This window comes from Taudactylus pleione, unplaced genomic scaffold, assembly GCF_031769625.1.
Source record: "Taudactylus pleione unplaced genomic scaffold, aTauple2 ptg002133l, whole genome shotgun sequence".
NCBI classification, from domain to species: Eukaryota; Metazoa; Chordata; class Amphibia; order Anura; family Myobatrachidae; genus Taudactylus; species Taudactylus pleione.
Genome location: NW_028286527.1, coordinates 124690 through 149208, shown reverse-complemented (window position 1 = coordinate 149208; position 24519 = coordinate 124690). Strand labels below are relative to the sequence as shown.

Genomic DNA, 24519 nt, shown 5'->3' with positions numbered 1-24519 from the left:
TATTACAAATAGTCACGAAATGTGATACGGAATGTTGACCATTATGTAAATAATCAAGATGGTGAAAGATATAGAAGAGGTGAGTGATATATAGAGTAACATTGGAGGAATAAGAGGGAAACGAGGGGGGACATATAGAGGTAGCATCATGTGTAATTATATTGTTATAGGAAGTGAGTCTCATCATTGATCACAGTGGGAATGAATGTGGAGAATGTGCCAAGGTCAGTGATGAAGGAATAGTGAAGGGGAAGCTAAGTATCGGAGTGTTCTGGGATTAAGAAGAATGAGTATAAATAGATGACAATTCTCAGTCATATGAGTGGTGAGAGAAAGTGATACAATGATAACAAGCACTTTGTGGTCACCTATTTCAAGTATTTTCAACCCAAAATGTCCCTGGCAATTTCCAGCAGGACATTTACTACTGTTGCCCATTCCAATCATTCCCTGGTCCCACATTTCCATGGGCCGAGCTACCAACCTTAAACAAATACACCAGCATCTGTTCACGAGTAGATTCATTCTCCAAAATGGCCACTTCATACCACTCTGAGATCTTCCTTCTGCTTCAGCTCAACTAAATATTCTGTCTCTGGCTGTATCATTGGAATAGTCTCTGATCGGGGTGTACAGTTTGTGGCCAGAATTCTGGAGGTCTTTGTGCAAGACATTACAAGTGTGTACATTCTCTCATCTCAGGATAACTGGTCCGAACTTCTCTCTTGAGCAGAATGCACTTACAATCACTACCATGAGTCATCCTCTTCTAGTCCAATCCATACAGTCTATGGCAAAAATCTCTAGGGTACCTCCTTCTCTTCCATCTCTTCTCCTTCAGATCCAGCTGGCAGATTGATAGTCTGTGACTTCTACAAAATCTGGCAGCAGGTAGGGGCTTTTCAAAAAACAATCACACTGCTAAAAAGTTGTATGTAGATAAGAAAAGGAAAGCCATTCCTTATCTGCAGCCTGTCCATAAATAATGACCTGCAGGTAGGTAGAGTACATGGAAATTACGTGTCCACTGTGAATAGTCCACTGTAACCGGCAGTAGGATACCCGGGGTGTTGGCTTTGTGCCTTCAGCTCTGCGCAGTCCCTACTGGGTGACTCCTATCTTGTGATGTTTGGATGATTAGGACTTGAATTGGACCAGCAAAATGAAGTATTATATCATCAGATGGTGGTCTTTAGCTTTATTTGATGGTTAGGTGATGCATTAAGATACCGTAAACATAATTGGGTATGGGGTACATGCCTGAAGTCTGGCTAATGCATTTTTCTGTCTGATACAGCGTCATCAGAGGCATCTAAGTCACCCAGGAGTGACTACATAGAGCTGCAGGTACAAATGCACTATCCCGGTATCCAAGTTGGGAATAACTTGTGCACCAGAGAAAAGGTAAAAACATATCATCTTCTTTATATGATGTTACTATATCAGGGAATTACAAGTCTGTAGTCATTGGCATTTAGATATTGCGCAGTCAGCAGCAGCTACATGCATGTCTCAGCTTCAATTCTGAAAGCTAAGTATCTCATTACAACAGTCACCATATATATACAGCTCATTACAGTATTCATAAGTAACGAGTGCCAACATGTAATAGTTGTCCTCAATCTGCATCTTGGAGAATGTAAAGTAACATTACCTAAATCATATTGCTTGTATGCAAATGTCCTAGGCTGTAACTCAATGTCCATAGGTCCAGCATCCTATGGGATCCCAGGAATGTCTCATACATCATAAAAGGGATGGGCTCTCAGCTAACACCGTGCCAGCTTGGTTTGGCTTCTCTCCACAATACCAGGAAATTAAGTCACTTGGTCACAGACGGTCATACAGGGCTGGTTTTCTCACATGCGGCATATTGTACAGCATGGTGGTCATTGTGATTGTGCTTAGTCATTGGTGTGACCCACCAGAGCAGCTCTTATCTATGGGAGCTCAGATGGTCACACAGGGCTGGTTATCTCACACGCGGGATCTTACACAGCAGGATGGTCATTGTGACTGTGCTTAGTCACTGGTGTGACCCACCAGAGCAGCTCTTATCTACGGGCTCTCAGATGGTCACACAGGGCTGGTTATCTCACACGCGGGATCTTACACAGCAGGATGGTCATTGTGACTGTGCTTAGTCACTGGTGTGACCCACCAGAGCAGCTCTTATCTACGGGCTCTCATATGGTCACAGGTTTATGTAGATCTCAGAAACATGATTTATATATCACTCAGCTTTTTTGCCATCTTGCCCTCTTGGAAATTTGGAAGTACATCTTCTATATGTTAAGTTTTATTAACATAAAATATTAATTCTAGTTGAGATATATATGGTAATATTACCTATCAATATTTGTATCACTTATAATCATTGCAAGGTTATTTTAATAGTATAATTCACCACATACAAATGCTTTTGTTCATATGGGAAATTATATTTTCTCCTTGACAGCCGTCACAGAACATGTGCACCACCGAGAGGACAACTGGTCACTATTCCAGCTTTACTAACAATGTACAAAAAATTTCAGGTCAAAAAGTGTGGTAAATACTAACAAACAAGTGCCACACGCAACTGTGTTACCCCACATGGACGTCAGACAGGTCCGTGCGGCGTTTGGTTTTCTTACTTGTTACCAAACTCTTTATCTCATATATTTGTAGGTGTATAACAAAGCTTGTATTGTCCTTTCTGTGATTTCCTCACTACCAAATAATCTCCATCTCCTGACCCTGCACATTACTGGTGGTGTCACCACTGTGGGAGGTGAGACAGTGCAGGACATACTGAGGACAATCTGTACTGATCCTACTTATCCTGTGATGTCCCTGTATTATTCCTCCATTACTACGTACCCTGCTCATATCTGTATTCTGCTGGGATATCGGGAGCCTGATGCACTTAATGGACATTACTGTTAGTGGTTTATACCAGGACCAGCAGCTTCCTGTGTCCCTACACTAATTACATTATCTAATAATATATAAAATTACATAAGTGATCATAATATTAATGTCCTTATCTTTTGGAATAGTGTAAATAGTAGGTTACATGGGATCTAATTAGAAGGAACCAGACATCAGACTGCTGTAAGGAGATTAGAGATCCATTTACCAGGAAACCCAACCAGAGAATACTGGATCCAGTGAGATAAAATCAGAGGTTACAGATGTCATTATATCGCCCATCTCACCCCATCACTTACAGCCTAGTCATGACATGATGTCATAGTTTCCCATTTCCCATATTACATCCCCAGCACATTGTCATGATGACAGATTAGTTATGTCTCTATATTACATCATGTGATCCTGTTACTGCACAAATAGGCCAATAGCACAATAATAATCTAATACAGAGTTTTCCAAACTCCAACATTACAGGCCAGGGTTTAAGGATATCCATTCTTGAGTCCAAATGGCTAAATCAATTTACAGAGGTGCTAATTAAGTAACCTGTGCTCAAGCATGGATATCCAGCCTGTAATAGCGGTATTTGGGAAACTCTGAGCTGATAGAATAAGGAAACTGGAAGCCATTACATGAGGAACCTGTTGGAGCCCTATGTTGACGACATCTGTGTGGATTTTTGTTAAATTGTAATATATTAGTATATAGTGTGCTAATGCAAATATCATTTACCCTTCACTAAGCAGGGCAGCAAACTAGGCTAATATTGTATTTATGCTTGTTTTGAAAATTTTCAGTACTGCCAATACTGCTGCAATTTCTATATATTTCTAGATGCTCACCCGCATTGTTTTTCTCCTGTGTGACGTTTCTGATGTCTAATAAGAGCTGATTTGTGTGTAAAACATTTCCCACACTCAGAACATGGAAATGGTCTCTCACCTGTGTGATTTCTCTGATGTATAACAAGATATGATTTCTGGGTAAAACATTTCCCACACTCAGAGCATGGAAATGGCTTCTCACCTGTGTGACATCTCTGATGTATAACAAGATCTGATTTTTGTGTAAACAATTTCCCACATTCAGGACATGGAAATGGCCTCTCACCTATGTGATGTATTTGGTGTCTAACAAGAGCTGATTTGTGTGTAAAAGATCTTCCACACTCAGAACATGAAAATGGCCTCTCACCTGTGTGACATCTCTGATGGATAATAAGAGCTGATTTACATGTAAAACATTTACCACACTCAGAACATGTAAATCGCTTCTTACCTGTGTGACTGCTCTGATGTGTAACAAGCTGTGATTTACATGTAAAACATATTCCACACTGAGAACATGGAGATGATTTCTCACCTGTGTGATTTCTCTGATGTATAGTAAGATATGATTTCTGTCTAAAACATTTCCCACACACAGAGCATGGAAATGGTTTCTCACCTGTGTGTCTTCTCTGATGTATAACAAGAGCTGATTTACATGTAAAACATTTCCCACACTCAGAGCATGGAAATAGTTTCTCACCTGTGTGACTTCTCTGATGTCTAACAAGAGCTGATTTATATGTAAAACATTTTCCACACTCAGAACAGTTAAATATTTTTTCAGGTGTATGAGCTGCACTGTGTGTAAAAAAACCTGAGGTATCAGGAGAACATTGGTCACAATTAGAAGGATCAGATGATATAGCTGGATGTATATTTAGTGTAACGGAATTATCTCCTGGAGACTCCTGTGTGATGTTATCTTCTGTTTTAATATCTGTAGACAAAATGGGATCTCCCTCCAAGTCATTCCTGCTTGTGCGTCCATCTGCTGGAAATACAATAACTGTATTATTATTACTCACAGCTCTTTATATAGCACAGACATACTGAGAATCACTTTATATAACAAAGACATAAGGTGCATACACACACAACAATTTTTTTGAACGATTATCGATAGACGAAATCATTTAACGATAATTGTTTGAAAAAATCGTTCACTTTCTGAGTCAAACGATGAACGATTATTGTTCATGCGCGTTCACGTTTGTAGTTCAGTCAGACTTGTCAACTCAACGATTTTCATTAAGATAATATGCAAAAATCATTTGTAGTTCATAAAAATCGTTCATTACATTTAAATGAACATAGTAAATGAACAACTTTAGTAAACGATTTTAGTTAATTTTTTCAAGGTAGAAAATCGTTTACTAAAATCGTTCATTAACTCAATCGTTGTGTGTGTATGCAAGCTTTACCGAGAAGCACTTTATATAGCAGACACACTGAGAAGCACTTTATATAGCACAGACACTGAGAAGCACATTATATAGCACAGACACACTGAGAAGCACTTTATATAGCACAGACACACTGAGAAGCACCTTATATAGCACAGACATACTGAGAAGCACTTTATATAGCACAGACACTGAGAAGCACCTTATATAGCACAGACATACCGAGAAGCACATTATATAGCACAGACACACTGAGAAGCACTTTATATAGCACAGACACACTGAGAAGCACCTTATATAGCACAGATATACTGAGAAGCACTTTATATAGCACAGACACTGAGAAGCACATTATATAGCACAGACACACTGAGAAGCACTTTATATAGCACAGACACACTGAGAAGCACTTTATATAGCACAGACATACTGAGAAGCACTTTATATAGCACAGACACACTGAGAAGCACTTTATATAGCACAGACACACTGAGAAGCACTTTCTATAGCACAAACATACTGAGAAGCACTTTATATAGCACAGATACTGAGAAGCACTTTATATAGCACAGACATACTGAGAAGCACTTTATATAGCACAAACATACTGAGAAGCACTTTATATAGCACAGATACTGAGAAGCACTTTATATAGCACAGACATACTGAGAAGCACTTTATATAGCACAGACATACTGAGAAGCACTTTATATAGCACAGACATACTGAGAAGCACTTTCTATAGCACAAACATACTGAGAAGCACTTTATATAGCACAGATACTGAGAAGCACTTTATATAGCACAGACATACTGAGAAGCACTTTATATAGCACAGACACACTGAGAAGCACTTTATATAGCACAGACACACTGAGAAGCACTTTATATAGCACAGACATACTGAGAAGCACTTTATATAGCACAGACATACTGAGAAGCACTTTATAAAGCACAGACACTGAGAAGCACTTTATATAGCACAGATACACTGAGAAGCTCTTTATATAGCACAGACATACTGAGAAGCACTTTATATAGCACAGAAACTGAGAAGCACTTTATATAGCACAGATACACTGAGAAGCACTTTATATAGCACAGACATACTGAGAAGCACTTTATATAGCACAGACATACTGAGAAGCACTTTATATAGCACAGACACTGACAAGCACTTTATATAGCACAGATACACTGAGAAGCTCTTTTTATAGCGCAGACACACTGAGAAGCACTTTATATAGCTCAGACATACTGAGAAGCACTTCATATAGCACAGACATACTGAGAAGCACTTTATATAGCACAGACATACTGAGAAGCACTTTATATAGCACAGACACACTGAGAAGAACTTTATATAGCACAGACATGCTGAGAAGCACTTTATATAGCACAGACATACTGAGAAGCACTTTATATAGCGCAGACATACTGAGAAGCACTTTATATAGCACAAAACACACTGAGAAGCACTTTATATAGCACAGATACCGAGAAGCACTTTATATAGCACAGACACACTGAGAAGCACTTTATATAGCACAGACATACTGAGAAGCACTTTATATAGCACAGACATACTGAGAAGCACTTTATATAGCACAAAACACACTGAGAAGCACTTTATATAGCACAGACATACTGAGAAGCACTTTATATAGCACAAAACACACTGAGAAGCACTTTATATAGCACAGACACACTGAGAAGCACATTATATAGCACAGACATACTGAGAAGCACTTTATATAGCACAGACACTGAGAAGCACTTTATATAGCACAGATACCGAGAAGCACTTTATATAGCACAGACACACTGAGAAGCACTTTATATAGCACAAAACACACTGAGAAGCACTTTATATAGCACAGACATACTGAGAAGCACTTTATATAGCACAGACATGCTGAGAAGCACTTTATATAGCACAGACACACTGAGAAGCACTTTATATAGCACAGACATACTGAGAAGCACTTTATATAGCGCAGACATACTGAGAAGCACTTTATATAGCGCAGACACACTGAGCAGCAGTTTATATAGCACAGACACACTGAGAAGCACTTTATATAGCACAGACACACTGAGAAGCACTTTATATAGCGCAGACATACTGAGAAGCTCTTTATATAGCACAGACATACTGAGAAGCACTTTATATAGCACAGACACTGAGAAGCACTTTATATAGCACAGATACCGAGAAGCACTTTATATAGCACAGACACACTGAGAAGCACGTTATATAGCACAGACATACTGAGAAGCACTTTATATAGCACAAAACACACTGAGAAGCACTTTATATAGCACAGACATACTGAGAAGCACATTATATAGCACAGACATACTGAGAAGCACTTTATATAGCGCAGACATACTGAGAAGCACTTTATATAGCGCAGACATACTGAGAAGCACTTTATATAGCGCAGACATACTGAGCAGCAGTTTATATAGCGCAGACATACTGAGAAGCACTTTATATAGCGCAGACATACTGAGAAGCACTTTATATAGCGCAGACATACTGAGAAGCACTTTACATAGCGCAGACATCCTGAGAAGCACTTTATATAGCGCAGACATACTGAGAAGCACTTTATATAGCGCAGACATACTGAGAAGCACTTTATATAGCGCAGATACACTGAGAAGCTCTTTATATAGCGCAGACATACTGAGAAGCACATTATATAGCACAGACATACTGAGAAGCTCTTTATATAGCACAGACGCACTGAGAAGCACATTATATAGCACAGATATACTGAGAAGCACTTTATATAGCACAGACATACTGAGCACCACTTTATATAGCACAGACATACTGAGCACCACTTTATATAGCACAGACATACTGAGAAGCACTTTATATAGCACAGACATACTGAGAAGCACTTTATATAGCACAGACATACTGAGAAGCACTTTATATAGCACAGACATACTGAGAAGCACTTTATATAGCACAGACATACTGAGAAGCACATTATATAGCACAGACACACTGAGAAGCACTTTATATAGCGCAGACATACTGAGAAGCTCTTTATATAGCACAGACACACTGAGAAGCACTTTATATAGCACAGACATACTGAGAAGCACTTTATATAGCACAGACATACTGAGAAGCACTTTATATAGCACAGACATACTGAGAAGCACTTTATATAGCACAGACATACAGAGAAGCACTTTATATAGCACAGACATACTGAGAAGCACTTTATATAGCACAGACACACTGAGAAGCACTTTATATAGCACAGACATACTGAGAAGCACTTTATATAGCACAGACATACTGAGCAGCACTTTATATAGCGCAGACATACTGAGAAGCACTTTATATAGCGCAGACATACTGAGAAGCACTTTATATAGTGCAGACATACTGAGAAGCACTTTATATAGCACAGACATACTGAGAAGCACTTTATATAGCACAGACATACAGAGAAGCACTTTATATAGCGCAGACATACTGAGAAGCACTTTATATAGCACAGACATACTGAGAAGCACTTTATATAGCAGACACACTGAGAAGCACTTTAAATAGCACATACATACTGAGAAGCACTTTATATAGCACAGACATACTGAGAATCACTTTATATAGCACAGACATGCAGTTCCTCTTTCCTGCCTGGTGTGTCGCTCTCTGCTCTAGTGCTTTCTGCACACTCAGCTGATGCAATAAACTTCTGATATACAGACCAGTGTGTGCTAGAAGCACCAGAGCAGAGAGTGACACCCCAGGCAAGAAAGATGAACTGCACAGGTTGTGAGAGGTGCAGGGTGCTACAATGAAGTCTATTTAGTCATTCATATTAGGCCATGCCACAGTGGAGCTTACAATCTTTGGGCCGATTCAGTGCTCGACAAATGCCGGTCGCCAGGGCGACCAAGATTTTGGTCCTGGCAACTAGGTTTCACAAGAGTCAGGGCAGGTACAGTACAAGTAAAGCTAATTAACAAAAAAAAAAAAAAGACCGACTGCCTCACAAGCCATGCCACCGCGCTGTGACTGCCCACCAGAGTGGATAGAGCCCACTTGGCCTGACTTGCTGCAGGACTGGAGTAGTTTGCCGGCTGCAGCATGGTGCCAGGGCCCCCATGGCAGCTCCTTGGACTCACGCCCGCAGGATCAACTTAGACAGGGAGTCTACGAATTTTATTGCAGGTGGCCGATACCCCTCCTAGGTTGCACAGCGTGGGGTAGATAAGCCTTCAACCCCTATAGCCTGGGGCTCCTACAGTGCATGCTGTTACTTGTAGTTAACCTATGTTTCCTCAGCAGTGTGCATTGACTATAAGGGGAAAGTCCTAATGGGTGTATGGGGGAGACTGCCATTAGCTCCACTGTAGGTTTGCAGCTGGCTGAGTTGTTCTGCACTTTAGACTTTGGTGTTATCATATTGGGTACCCTGTGTGGTGGGTATTAGTATCAGTACAGGGCTCTGTATTATACACCACCCATCAGTAACTGCCCCCCCCATTTATGTGCCACTCACAATAACTGCCCCCCCAGCTGTATATGTGTTAGTCACCAATAACTGCCACCCAACTGTATATGTGCTAGTCACCAATAACCGCCCCCCAGCTGTATATATGTGCTAGTCACCAATAACCGCCCCCCAGCTGTATATGTGCTAGTCACTAATAACTGCCCCCTCAGCTGTATATGTGCTAGTCACCAATAACTGCCCCCAGCTATATATATGTGCTAGTCACCAATAACTGCCCCCTCCTCAGGTGTATATGTGCTAGTCACTAATAACTGCCCCCCAGCTGTATATGTGCTAGTCACCTATAACTGCCCTCCCAGCTGTATATGTGCTAGTCACCAATAACTGCCCCCCAACTGTATATATGTGCTAGTCACCAATAACTGCCCTCCCAGCTGTATATGTGCTAGTCACCAATAACTGCCCCCCAACTGTATATATGTGCTAGTCACCAATAACCGCCCCCCAGCTGTATATGTGCTAGTCACCAATAACTGCCCCCCAACTGTATATATGTGCTAGTCACCAATAACTGCCCCCCAACTGTATATATGTGCTAGTCACTAATAACTGCCCCCCAGCTGTATATGTGCTAGTCACCTATAACTGCCCTCCCAGCTGTATATGTGCTAGTAACCAATAACTGCCCTCCCAGCTGTATATGTGCTAGTTACCAATAACTGCCCCCCAGCTGTATATGTGCTAGTTACCAATAACTGCCCCCCAGCTGTATATGTGCTAGTCACCAGTAACTGCCCCCCAACTGTATATATGTGCTAGTCACCAATAACTGCCCCCACAGCTGTATATCTGCCAGTCACCAATAACTGTCCCCCAGATGTATATGTGCTAGTCACCAATAACTGCCCTCCTAGCTGTATATGTGCTAGTCACCAATAACTGCCCTCCCAGCTGTATATGGGCTAGTCACCAATAACTGCCCTCCCAGCTGTATATGGGCTAGTCACCAATAACATCCCTCCCAGCTGTATATGTGCTAGTCACCAATAACTGCCCCCCAGCTGTATATGTGCTAGTCACCAATAACTGCCCTCCCAGCTGTATATGTGCTAGTCACCAAAAACTACCCTCCCAGCTGTATATGTGCTAGTCACCAATAACTGCCCCCAGCTATATATATGTATTAGTCACCAATAATTGCCCCCCCACCCCCTCAGGTGTATATGTGCTAGTCACCAAAAACTGCCCTCCCAGCTGTATATGTGCTAGTAACCAATAACTGCCCCCCAGATGTATATGTGCTAGTTACCAATAACTGCCCCCCCCAGATGTACATGTGCTAGTCACCAATAACTGCCCTCCCAGCTGTATATGTGCTAGTCACCAATAACTGCCCCCCAGCTGTATATGTGCTAGTCACCAAAAACTACCCTCCCAGCTGTATATGTGCTAGTCACCAATAACTGCCCCCAGCTGTATATGTGCTAGTCACCAAAAAGTGCCCCTCTGTCCGGTCATCTGTCAGTGGTGCTATGGTAGGGGAATGGTGCAGGGCACAGAGCGGGGAGTCAGCAGGACAGGGTAGGGTAATGATGCAGGGCACAGAGTATGGGAGGCAGCAGGACAGGGTAGGGTAATGGTGCAGGGCACAGAGTATGGGAGGCAGCAGGACAGGGTAGGGGAATGGTGCAGGGCACAGAGAATGGGAGGCAGCAGGACAGGGTAGGGTAATTGTGCAGGGCACAGAGTATGGGAGGCAGCAGGACAGGGCAGCGGAAGGGTGCAGGGCACAGAGCGGGGAGGCAGCAGGACAGGGTAGGGTAATGGTGCAGGGCACAGAGTATGGGAGGCAGCAGGACAGGGTAGGGTAATGGTGCAGGGCACAGAGTATGGGAGGCAGCAGGACAGGGTAGGGAAATGGTGCAGGGCACAGAGTATGGGAGGCAGCAGGACAGGGTAGGGGAATGGTGCAGGGCAAAGAGCGGGGGAGGCAGCAGGACAGGGTAGGGGAATGGAGCAGGGCATAGTGGAGGAGGCAGCAGGACAGGGTAGGGGAATGGTGCAGGGCACAGAGTGGGGGAGGCAGCAGCACAGGGTAGGGGAATGGTGCAGGGCACAGAGTATGGGAGGCAGCAGGACAGGGTAGGGTAATGGTGCAGGGCACAGAGTATGGGAGGCAGCAGGACAGGGTAGGGTAATGGTGCAGGGCACAGAGTATGGGAGGCAGCAGGACAGGGTAGGGGAATGGTGCAGGGCACAGATGGCAACAGCAAAGTGATGAAGACAGCAGAAGAGCAGAGCAGGACACAGAGACAGGTCAGCAGATAAAGCGCAACAGTACAGAGCATCGAAACACAGACTGGAGGAAGCCATTGTGTAATGACGGGTGTGTGGTTACAGCTCTCTGTGTGTGAGAAAAGGTGGAGTTCATGTGATGTGTGTGTTGTATACAGTGCATTGAAAACCAGTCAGTCATGTAATATTACTCAAGGAAGATAATGGGTATTATGACATGTGGTAGTGCACAAACAAAATCAGGGGTAATGTCACATAGGGTCTCATCTCATTGACCAGTGATTTAATCACTATAGTGACATCTCTTGTACTGATGTATGAGATACACCAGAGAGTGTGGGGAGGAGACTGGTCACTTCTCTGGGCTGGTAACACACAGTGACATGATGTGAGGGGGAGAGCAGGAGTATAATAGGGACTGATGGCTCCTTATGTATGAGATAGACCAGAGAGAGTGAGGAGGAGACTGGTCAGATCTCTGGGCTGGTAACACAAGTGACATGATGTGAGGAGGAGAGCAGGAGTATAATAGGGGCTGATGGCTCCTTATGTATGAGATACACCAGAGAGTGTGGGGAGGAGACTAGTCAGATCTCTGGGCTGGTAACACACAGTGACATGATATGAGAGGGAGAGCAGGAGTATAATAGGGGCTGATGGCTCCTGATATATGAGATACACCAGAGAGTGTGCGGAGGAGACTGGTCAGATCACTGGGCTGGTAACACACAGTGACATGATGTGAGGGGGAGAGCAGGAGTATAATAGGGGTTGATGGCTCCTGATGTATGAGATACACCAGAGAGTGTGGGGAGGAGACTGGTCAGATCTCTGGGCTGGTAACACACAGTGACATGATGTGAGGGGGAGAGCAGGAGTATAATAGGGGCTGATGGCTCCTGATGTATGATATACACCAGAGAGAGTAGGGAGGAGACTGGTCAGATCTCTGGGCTGGTAACACACAGTGACATTATGTGAGGAGGAGAGCAGGAGTATAATAGGGGCTGATGGCTCCTGATGTATGAAATACACCAGAGAGTGTGGGGAGGAGACTGGTCACTTCTCTGGGCTGGTAACACACAGTGACATGATATGAGAGGGAGAGCAGGAGTATAATAGGGGCTGATGGTTCCCGATGTATGAGACACACCAGAGAATGTGGGGAGGAGACTGGTCAGATCTCTGGGCTTGTAACATACAGTGACATTATGTGAAGAGTAGAGCAGGAGTATAATAGGGGCTGATGGCTCCTGATGTATGAGATACACCAGAGAGTGTGGGGAGGAGACTGGTCAGATCTCTGGGCTGGTAACACACAGTGACATGATGTGAGGGGGAGAGTAGGAGTATAATAGGGGCTGATGGCTCCTGATGTATGAGATACACCAGAGAGTGTGGGGAGGAGACTGGTCAGATCTTTGGGCTGGTAACACACAGTGACATGATGTGAGTGGAAGAGCAGTAGTATAATAGGGGCTGATGGCTCCTGATGTATAGATACACCAGAGAGTGTGGGGAGGAGACTGGTCATATCTCTGGGCTGGTAACACACAGTGACATGATGTGAGGGGAGAGCAAGGGGCTGATGGCTCCTGATGTATGAGATACACCAGAGAGTGTGGGGAGGAGACTGGTCACTTCTCTGGGCTGGTAACACACAGTGACATGATGTGAGGGGGAGAGCAGGAGTATAATAGAGACTGATGGCTCCTTATGTATGAGATACACCAGAGAGAGTGAGGAGGAGACTGGTCAGATCTCTGGGCTGGTAACACACAGTGACATGATGTGAGGAGGAGAGCAGGAGTACAATAGGGGCTGATGCCTCCTGATGTATGAGATACACCAGAGAGTGTGGGGAGGAGACTGGTCAGATCTCTGGGCTGGTAACATACAGTGACATGATGTGAGGAGGAGAGCAGGAGTATAATAGGGGCTGATGGCTCCTGATGTATGAGATACACCAGAGAGTGTGGGGAGGAGACTAGTCAGATCTCTGGGCTGGTAACACACAGTGACATGATGTGAGGAGGAGAGCAGGAGTATAATAGGGGCTGATGAGTCCTGATATATGAGATACACCAGAGAGTGTGGGGAGGAGACTGGTCAGATCTCTGGGCTGGTAACACACAGTGACATGATGTGAGGGGGAGAGCAGGAGTATAATAGGGGTTGATGGCTCCTGATGTATGAGATACACCAGATAGTGTGGGGAGGAGACTGGTCAGATCTCTGGGCTGGTAACACACAGTGACATGATGTGAGGGGGAGAGCAGGAGTATAATAGGGGCTGATGTCTCCTGATGTATGAGATACACCAGAGAGTGTGGGGAGGAGACTGGTCAGATCTCTGGGCTGGTAACACACAGTGACATGATGTGAGGGGAGAGCAAGGGGCTGATGGCTCCTGATGTATGAGATACACCAGAGAGTGTGGGGAGGAGACTGGTCACTTCTCTGGGCTGGTAACACACAGTGACATGTTGTGAGGGGGAGAGCAGGAGTATAATAGGGACTGATGGCTCCTTATGTATGAGATACACCAGAGAGAGTGAGGAGGAGACTGGTCAGATCTCTGGGCTGGTAACACACAGTGACATGATGTGAGGAGGAGAGCAGGAGTACAATAGGGGCTGATGCCTCCTGATGTATGAGATACACCAGAGAGTGTGGGGAGGAGACTGGTCACTTCTCTGGGCTGGTAACACACAGTGACATGATGTGAGGGGGAGAGCAGAAGTATAATAGGGGCTGATGGCTCCTGATGTATGAGATACACCAGAGAGTGTGGGGAGGAGACTGGTCAGATCTCTGGGCAGGTAACACACAGTGACATGATGTGAGGGGGAGAGCAGGAGTATAATAGGGGCTGATGGCTCCTGATGTATAAGATACACCATAGAGTGTGGAGAGAAGACTGGTCAAATCTCTGGGCTGGTAACACAGTGACATGATGTGAGGGGGAGAGCAGGAGTATAATAGGGGCTGATGGCTCCTGATGTATGAGATACACCAGAGAGTGTGGGGAGAAGGCTGGTCAGATCTCTGGGCTGGTAACAGACAGTGACATCATGTGAGGAGGAGAGCAGAAGTATAAGAGGGACTGAGGTGGATGTAGAAGAAGATGATTGTACTGACTGAAATATTATTTATTTATTAATAGCCAATCATAGTGATGTATTCAAGATATGTAGGCATTCCCAAGTTCCATACACAAAAGGAGTTTACTATCTAAATACCTGAACACACAGGTGCTTTGTGTCAGAAGTCAATTAACATACCTGTATATTTTCGGATTGGGAAAGGAATGCCACACAAACCTGGGAGAACATACAAACTCCACACATATAATACACTGGTTAAAACCGAACATTATATCAGGGTGCAGAGAGAGAATGTGACTCTTATGTAATAATTGTTTATTACTCACCTGTGCTGATATCTGTAGGGATTTCCTCCTCCTTACACTGCTGATCACCCCTCACATACGTCTCTTCTTCTCCCTCTATATCTTCTGCCTTTATATAAGTCACATACGTCTCTTCTTCGTCCTCTATATCTTCTGAGTTCAAATCAGTCACAAACGTCTCTTCTTCTCCCTCTATATCTTCTGCCTTATTATCAGTCACATACATCTCTTCTTCTCCCTCTGTATCTTCTGCCTTCATATCAGTCACATACGTCTCTTCTTCTCCCTCTATATCTTCTGTCTTCATATCAGTCACATACGTCTCTTCTTCTCCCTCTATATCTTCTGCTTTATTATCCGTCACATACGTCTCTTCTTCTCCCTCTGTATCTTCTGCCTTCATATCAGTCACATATGTCTCTTCTTCTCCCTCTATATCTTCTGTCTTATTATCAGTCACATATATCTCTTCTTCTCCGTCTATATAATTTATCTTAATATTAGTCAGATCTTCACCCTAAATCAGAGAATAAAAAAATGCATAATGTCTGATGTCATTACTTGAGATTACACAGTATAATATCAGTGTATAAGACACACACAGCTTCTGTACACATCATATAGTGACAGTCACTGTGTGACCGTAATTCCCATCTACCTGATGCTCCTGTGGGATCCTGTGATTCTCCTCTATACACCCCTGTGAATGAGGATGGGAACATCTCTCTGGGGTATTTATGTTACTGGGTTCATCTGTAGAAGACACACAGTGACTAAGTACATTGTATATATGTGATTATCAGATAATGTGTATATAGGGGGCCCCCATACCTGCTCTCCCCTGTACAATAAATCATAGTCTCCTCTTACCCAGTGATGTGAGGAGCTGGTGATTCTCCATCATCACGTCCTTGTACAGACCCCTGTGTTCCTCTATATACTCCTCCTCCTGCATGGAGACATAGACAGTTACATTCTGACACCTTATAGGAACCTGACACACACAATGATACAGTCATCACCCAGACACATCCCCCGGTGTTACTGTATAATGCCCCATTCCCAGCAGTCACCTCTCCAGTCATCACCCAGACACATCCCCTGGTGTTACTGTATAATGTCCATTCCCAGCAGTCACCTCTCCAGTCATCACCCAGACACATCCCCTGGTGTTACTGTATAATGTCCCATTCCCAGCATTCACTTCTCCAGTCATCACCCAGACACATCCCCTGGTGTTACTGTATAATGCCCCATTCCCAGCAGTCACCTCTCCAGTCATCACCCAGACACATCCCCTGGTGTTACTGTATAATGTCCATTCCCAGCAGTCACCTCTCCAGTCATCACCCAGACACATCCCCTGGTGTTACTGTATAATGCCCCATTCCTAGCAGTCACCTCTCCAGTCATCACTCAGACACATCCCCTGGTGTTACTGTATAATGTCCATTCCCAGCAGTCACCTCTCCAGTCATCACCCAGACACATCTCCTGGTGTTAATGTATAATGAATCATTCCCAGCATTCACTTCTCCAGTCATCACCCAGACACATCCCCTGGTGTTACTGTATAATGCCCCATTCCCAGCAGTCACCTCTCCAGTCATCACCCAGACACATCCCCTGGTGTTACTGTATAATGTCCATTCCCAGCAGTCACCTCTCCAGTCATCACCCAGACACATCCCCTGGTGTTACTGTATAATGTCCCATTCCCAGCAGTCACCTCTCCAGTCATCACCAAGACACATCTCCTGGTGTTACTGTATAATGTCCCATTCCCAGCAGTCACCTCTCCAGTCATCACCCGGACACATCCCCTGGTGTTACTGTATAATGTCCCATTCCCAGCAGTCACCTCTCCAGTCATCACCCAGACACATCCCCTGGTGTTACTGTATAATGTCCCATTCCCAGCATTCACTTCTCCAGTCATCACACAGAAACATCCCCTGGTTTTACTGTATAATGTCCCATTCCCAGCAGTCACCTCTCCAGTCATCGGCTGAAAGATCTTGTTGGTGAGTTCCAGGATTTTCTGGTCATTGTGTCTCTCATGTATCAGTGAGTGAGGTGGAGGCACTGTGATGGGGCTCTGGGCCCTGCTTAGTCCTCCTGACATACGTGGACGGATACTGGGTATCTCACACTCACTGGATGTCTTCTTCACTACTGTGTAATCCTGAGTATTGGGGAGACAACAATGAAATCAATTAAACTCCACCTATATGGGGTTGTTTATTCATGTGTTAACTTTGCATAATACACAAGAAGAATATTTCACCATATCAAGTCTTGCAACAATTTCCTATATATAGGAAAATGTTGAGTATGTCCTATGCAGATCTGACATATTTGTGTCAGTAACAAAAAGAAAAGAATATACTGCGAGCAATGTACTAAGGCCCTGATTCAGAGCCGGACGCTCTGACCAGAGCGCTCGCTCTGAATCAGGGCCCACCTCCATAAATATGGAGTGTCCTCCTGGACGCTCGTATAGCTGTGGGTCACCACCCACAGCATATACGAGCGTACAGGGTGATGGTCGCGATGGTCTTGATCATCGCGACCATCGCCACTGCGAGCAGAAGCCTGCGGTTGAGTTTCTCAACCGCAAGGCCAGGAGTGATTTTGGCTCTATCAGACCCAAAATCACTCCCACTGACATCACTAGTGATGTCAGTGGGGCCGGCTTCTGACGGTAGGCGTTCCCTTGGGAACGCCTCCGTCTGGCAGGCACGCCCACCACAGGGGGCGTGCTGTCAATCAACATCGACAGCACGCCCCCTTTGATCAGACACTACGAGCGAAAGAAAGTCCTTCGCTCGTCGAGTCTCACGCACGACGGAGCTCCTTCCGTCGTGCGCATGCGCAGTGCATACCATCGACCCTCTTGCGAGCGGACAGCCGCTCGCGAGTGGGTCTGAATGAGGCCCTAAATCCCAACTCCAGTGAGGACTGTGGGACTTATACTATATCTTAGACCGGCTCCCTGCTGCTCGCTTATTACTATAGATATAAGTGATGTCACTGTGACACTCCCAGATCCCCTCACCTCCCCAGTCATGTCCCTGTATTATTACTATAGATATAAGTGATGTCACTGTGACACTCCCAGATCCTCTCACCTCCCCAGTCATGTCCCTGTATTATTACTATAGATATAAGTGATGTCACTGTGACACTCCCAGATCCCTCTCACCTCCCCAGTCATGTCCCTGTATTATTACTATAGATATACGTGATGTCACTGTGACACTCCCAGATCCCCTCACCTCCCCAGTCATGTCCCTGTATTATTACTATAGATATAAGTGATGTCACTGTGACACTCCCAGATCCTCTCACCTCCCCAGTCATGTCCCTGTATTATTACTATAGATATAAGTGATGTCACTGTGACACTCCCAGATCCCCTCACCTCCCCAGTCATGTCCCTGTATTATTACTATATATATAAGTGATGTCACTGTGACACTCCCAGATCCTCTCACCTCCCCAGTCATGTCCCTGTATTATTACTATAGATATAAGTGATGTCACAGTGACACTCCCAGATCCCCTCACCTCCCCAGTCATGTTCCTGTATTATTACTATAGATATACGTGATGTCACTGTGACACTCCCAGATCCTCTCACCTCCCCAGTCATGTCCCTGTATTATTACTATAGATAAAATTGATGTCACTGTGACACTCCCAGATCCTCTCACCTCCCCAGTCATGTCCCTGTATTATTACTATAGATATAGGTGATGTCACTGTGACACTCCCAGATCCTCTCACCTCCCCAGTCATGTCCCTGTATTATTACTATAGATATAAGTGATGTCACTGTGACACTCCCAGATCCTCTCACCTCCCCAGTCATGTCCCTGTATTATTACTAGAGATATAAGTGATGTCACTGAGACACTCCCAGATCCCCTCACCTCCCCAGTCATGTCCCTGTATTATTACTATAGATATAAGTGATGTCACTGTGACACTCCCAGATCCCCTCACCTCCCCAGTCATGTCCCTGTATTATTACTATAGATATAAGTGATGTCAGTGTGACACTCCCAGATCCCCTCACCTCCCCAGTCATGTCCCTGTATTATTACCATAGATACAAGTGATGTCACTGTGACACTCCCAGATCCCCTCACCTCCCCAGTCATGTCCCTGTATTATTACTATAGATATAAGTGATGTCACTGTGACACTCCCAGATCCCCTCACCTCCCCAGTCATGTCCCTGTATTATTACTATAGATATAAGTGATGTCACTGTGACACTCCCAGATCCCCTCACCTCCCCAGTCATGTCCCTGTATTATTACTATATATATAAGTGATGTCACTGTGACACTCCCAGATCCCCTCACCTCCCCAGTCATGTCCCTGTATTATTACTCACCTCCCCAGTCATGTCCCTGTATTATTACTATAGATATAAGTGATGTCACTGTGACACTCCCAGATCCCCTCACCTCCCCAGTCATGTCCCTGTATTATTACTATAGATATAAGTGATGTCACTGTGACACTCCCAGATCCCCTCACCTCCCCAGTCATGTCCCTGTATTATTACTATAGATACAAGTGATGTCACTGTGACACTCCCAGATCCCCTCACCTCCCCAGTCATGTCCCTGTATTATTACTATAGATATAAGTGATGTCACTGTGACACTCCCAGATCCCCTCACCTCCCCAGTCATGTCCCTGTATTATTACTATAGATATAAGTGATGTCACTGTGACACTCCCAGATCCCCTCACCTCCCCAGTCATGTCCCTGTATTATTACTATAGATAAAATTGATGTCACTGTGACACTCCCAGATCCTCTCACCTCCCCAGTCATGTCCCTGTATTATTACTATAGATATAAGTGATGTCACTGTGACACTCCCAGATCCCCTCACCTCCCCAGTCATGTCCCTGTATTATTACTATAGATAAAATTGATGTCACTGTGACACTCCCAGATCCTCTCACCTCCCCAGTCATGTCCCTGTATTATTACTATAGATAAAATTGATGTCACTGTGACACTCCCAGATCCTCTCACCTCCCCAGTCATGTCCCTGTATTATTACTATATATATAAGTGATGTCACTGTGACACTCCCAGATCCTCTCACCTCCCCAGTCATGTCCCTGTATTATTACTATAGATATAAGTGATGTCAGTGTGACACTCCCACATCCCCTCACCTCCCCAGTCATGTCCCTGTATTATTACTATAGATATAAGTGATGTCACTGTCACACTCCCAGATCCCCTCACCTCCCCAGTCATGTCCGTGTATTATTACTATAGATATAAGTGATGTCACTGTGACACTCCCAGATCCCCTCACCTCCCCAGTCATGTCCCTGTATTATTACCATAGATATAAGTGATGTCACTGTGACACTCCCAGATCCCCTCACCTCCCCAGTCATGTCCATGTATTATTACCATAGATATAAGTGATGTCACTGTGACACTCCCAGATCCCCTCACCTCCCCAGTCATGTCCCTGTATTATTACTATAGATATAAGTGATGTCACTGTGACACTCCCAGATCCCCTCACCTCCCCAGTCATGTCCCTGTATTATTACTATAGATATAAGTGATGTCACTGTGACACTCCCAGATCCCCTCACCTCCCCAGTCATGTCCCTGTATTATTACTATAGATACAAGTGATGTCACTGTGACACTCCCAGATCCCCTCACCTCCCCAGTCATGTCCCTGTATTATTACTATAGATATAAGTGATGTCACTGTGACACTCCCAGATCCCCTCACCTCCCCAGTCATGTCCCTGTATTATTACTATAGATACAAGTGATGTCACTGTGACACTCCCAGATCCCCTCACCTCCCCAGTCATGTCCCTGTATTATTACTATATATATAAGTGATGTCACTGTGACACTCCCAGATCCCCTCACCTCCCCAGTCATGTCCCTGTATTATTACTATAGATATAAGTGATGTCACTGTGACACTCCCAGATCCCCTCACCTCCCCAGTCATGTCCCTGTATTATTACCATAGATATAAGTGATGTCACTGTGACACTCCCAGATCCCCTCACCTCCCCAGTCATGTCCCTGTATTATTACTATAGATATAAGTGATGTCACTGTGACACTCCCAGATCCCCTCACCTCCCCAGTCATGTCCCTGTATTATTACTATATATATAAGTGATGTCAGTGTGACACTCCCAGATCCCCTCACCTCCCCAGTCATGTCCCTGTATTATTACTATAGATATAAGTGATGTCACTGTGACACTCCCAGATCCCCTCACCTCCCCAGTCATGTCCCTGTATTATTACTATATATATAAGTGATGTCACTGTGACACTCCCAGATCCCCTCACCTCCCCAGTCATGTCCCTGTATTATTACTATAGATATAAGTGATGTCACTGTGACACTATGAGACCCTCTCACCTCCCCAGTCATGTCCCTGTATTATTACTCACCTCCCCAGTCATGTCCCTGTATTATTACTATAGATATAGGTGATGTCACTGTGACACTCCCAGATCCCCTCACCTCCCCAGTCATGTCCCTGTATTATTACTATAGATATAAGTGATGTCACTGTCACACTCCCAGATCCCCTCACCTCCCCAGTCATGTCCCTGTATTATTACTATAGATACAAGTGATGTCACTGTGACACTCCCAGATCCCCTCACCTCCCCAGTCATGTCCCTGTATTATTACTATAGATACAAGTGATGTCACTGTGACACTCCCAGATCCCCTCACCTCCACTGTCATGTCCCTGTATTATTACTATAGATATAAGTGATGTCACTGTGACACTATGAGACCCTCTCACCTCCCCAGTCATGTCCCTGTATTATTACTCACCTCCCCAGTCATGTCCCTGTATTATTACTATAGATATAGGTGATGTCACTGTGACACTCCCAGATCCCCTCACCTCCCCAGTCATGTCCCTGTATTATTACTATAGATATAAGTGATGTCACTGTCACACTCCCAGATCCCCTCACCTCCCCAGTCATGTCCCTGTATTATTACTATATATATAAGTGATGTCACTGTGACACTCCCAGATCCCCTCACCTCCCCAGTCATGTCCCTGTATTATTACTATAGATATAAGTGATGTCACTGTGACACTATGAGACCCTCTCACCTCCCCAGTCATGTCCCTGTATTATTACTCACCTCCCCAGTCATGTCCCTGTATTATTACTATAGATATAGGTGATGTCACTGTGACACTCCCAGATCCCCTCACCTCCCCAGTCATGTCCCTGTATTATTACTATAGATACAAGTGATGTCACTGTGACACTCCCAGATTCCCTCGCCTCCCCAGTCATGTACCTGTACTATTATTAATATAGATATAAGTGATGTCACTGTGATATTCGCAGATCCCCTCACCTCCCCAGTCATGTCCCTGTATTATTACCATAGATATAAGTGATGTCACTGTGACACTCCCAGATCCCCTCACCTCCCCAGTCATGTCTCTGTATTATTACTATAGATATAAGTGATGTCACTGTGACACTCCCAGATCCCCTCACCTCCCCAGTCATGTCCCTGTATTATTACTATAGATATAAGTGATGTCACTGTGACACTCCCAGATCCCCTCACCTCCCCAGTCATGTCCCTGTATTATTACTATAGGTATAAGTGATGTCATTGTGATACTCGCAGATCCTCTCACCTCACCAGTCAGCTCGTAGATGATTTCAAGGGTTAGATGTAAGATCCTCTCAGTCCTGTGACTCCCGTCCTTGTCCATCCTCAGCGAATCAGAGAGAATACAGAATGTATGATGTGTAATAAAGACTCTGGTTCCACACAGTAGGACTGTCTAGGAATAACTATAACAGACATCACAGAGAACACATGTAACACAGTCAGACATATAACGCTGAGTGACCAGAAAGTCTCCCCTTTCCCCCAGCCATAGAGCTGGGGGAAATCTGGCCTGCAGTACCTCTCTGTCACCAGAGGTGCTGCTCTCCTCACATGCAGGAGTTAATATCACTCCCCTGTTTAACCACCTGCACTTGCCTCACAAACTATTTATTCCTATCCCTCACCATGCAGCCTGCTGGTTACTGATTGTTTTACCTGGATTGTATTCCATGGCCTGAACCTGATCTCCTGTCTACTGGACATCTGCAAACTGCAGCTCTACTGCTGTCTGTGAGTCTGTCTCATCTACTCTGCAGCTTATTGCCTTTGCTTGTATCCAGTCTGTATATCCCCAGCCTATAATATGTGCAGCTAAAGCCAGCTGGGCCTCTGCAAGCTGTCCCTCCTATTACTGTATGTGACTCTGACTCACCCACTCTGCAGTATATGGTTCTTGTTTGTACCCAGCTTTGCAGACCTTCAAGTTTCTGTTACCACCAGTTCCCGTCCGGTTCATGTATCACTCCTGGCTTCTCTGCATTGTCTGCACTATGGTTTTGTTTCAATAAACATTTTATATTTCACTATGCTCCTGACTCCACAGCTATCATTACAGGTATCCAGTTATATAACAATGGGACAGAAACGGGGGCTTTCCAGAGAATTTGTTTTCTGTTTTAATTTCACCCTAGAAACGGACAATGTCAGACCTCATAATTACATAAAATATAAATTACAAAAATGACAGTAATCACTCTATTTGCTAGAGACATACAAATTACATACATGCATACGTAGATAGAAATAACATACATGCATAAATACATACATAATCAGAACGGGGCATTGCTGAGGTTTTGTCAAAACTCTAGGAATGATTCCTGAAATGCCCCATAACTCTTTTCTGGGACATCACCGTTATATATAATTCCTAGCACATATATATGACACATTACTCCATTATAAAGACTCCCGGTAGACGAGCATTACCGCTAAATGCTCTTTATTGCGCCTGTATATGCCACTAACAAATTATCTGGTTCCTAAGCAAAAGACATATGAAAATTCAACACCCTGGAATCTTTTTACATCAGCTATGAAGAACACAGACAGGACCTGGATCGCTCAGAGCAGCTGTGAGGAACACAGACGGGACCTGGATCGCTCAGAGCAGCTGTGAGGAACACAGACGGGACCTGGATCGCTCAGAGCAGCTGTGAGGAACACAGACGGGACCTGGATCGCTCAGAGCAGCTGTGA

The 24519-nt window shown here is 44.4% G+C and overlaps 2 protein-coding genes across 3 annotated transcripts in view; one reads left to right on the top strand and one right to left on the bottom strand.

Moving 5' to 3' along the window:
• The window catches only part of LOC148435660 (uncharacterized), a 149681-nt gene that overhangs the window by 56617 nt on the left and 68545 nt on the right, over nucleotides 1-24519 (top strand). The window lies entirely within an intron of this gene.
• Nucleotides 20-15573, bottom strand: LOC148435663 (uncharacterized). Of its 2 annotated transcripts, none has more exons than XM_088465677.1 (2): nucleotides 15368-15573; nucleotides 20-4737 (listed from the first exon to the last, which is right to left on the bottom strand). In XM_088465677.1, exons 1-2 carry the CDS (start codon nucleotides 15570-15572, stop codon nucleotides 3755-3757), a joined length of 1188 nt encoding a protein of 395 aa, XP_088321803.1. In that variant the 5' UTR covers nucleotide 15573; the 3' UTR covers nucleotides 20-3754. The 2 variants fall into 2 exon arrangements, with proteins under 2 accessions (XP_088321803.1, XP_088321804.1); XM_088465678.1 differs by having other exon boundaries at nucleotides 20-4734.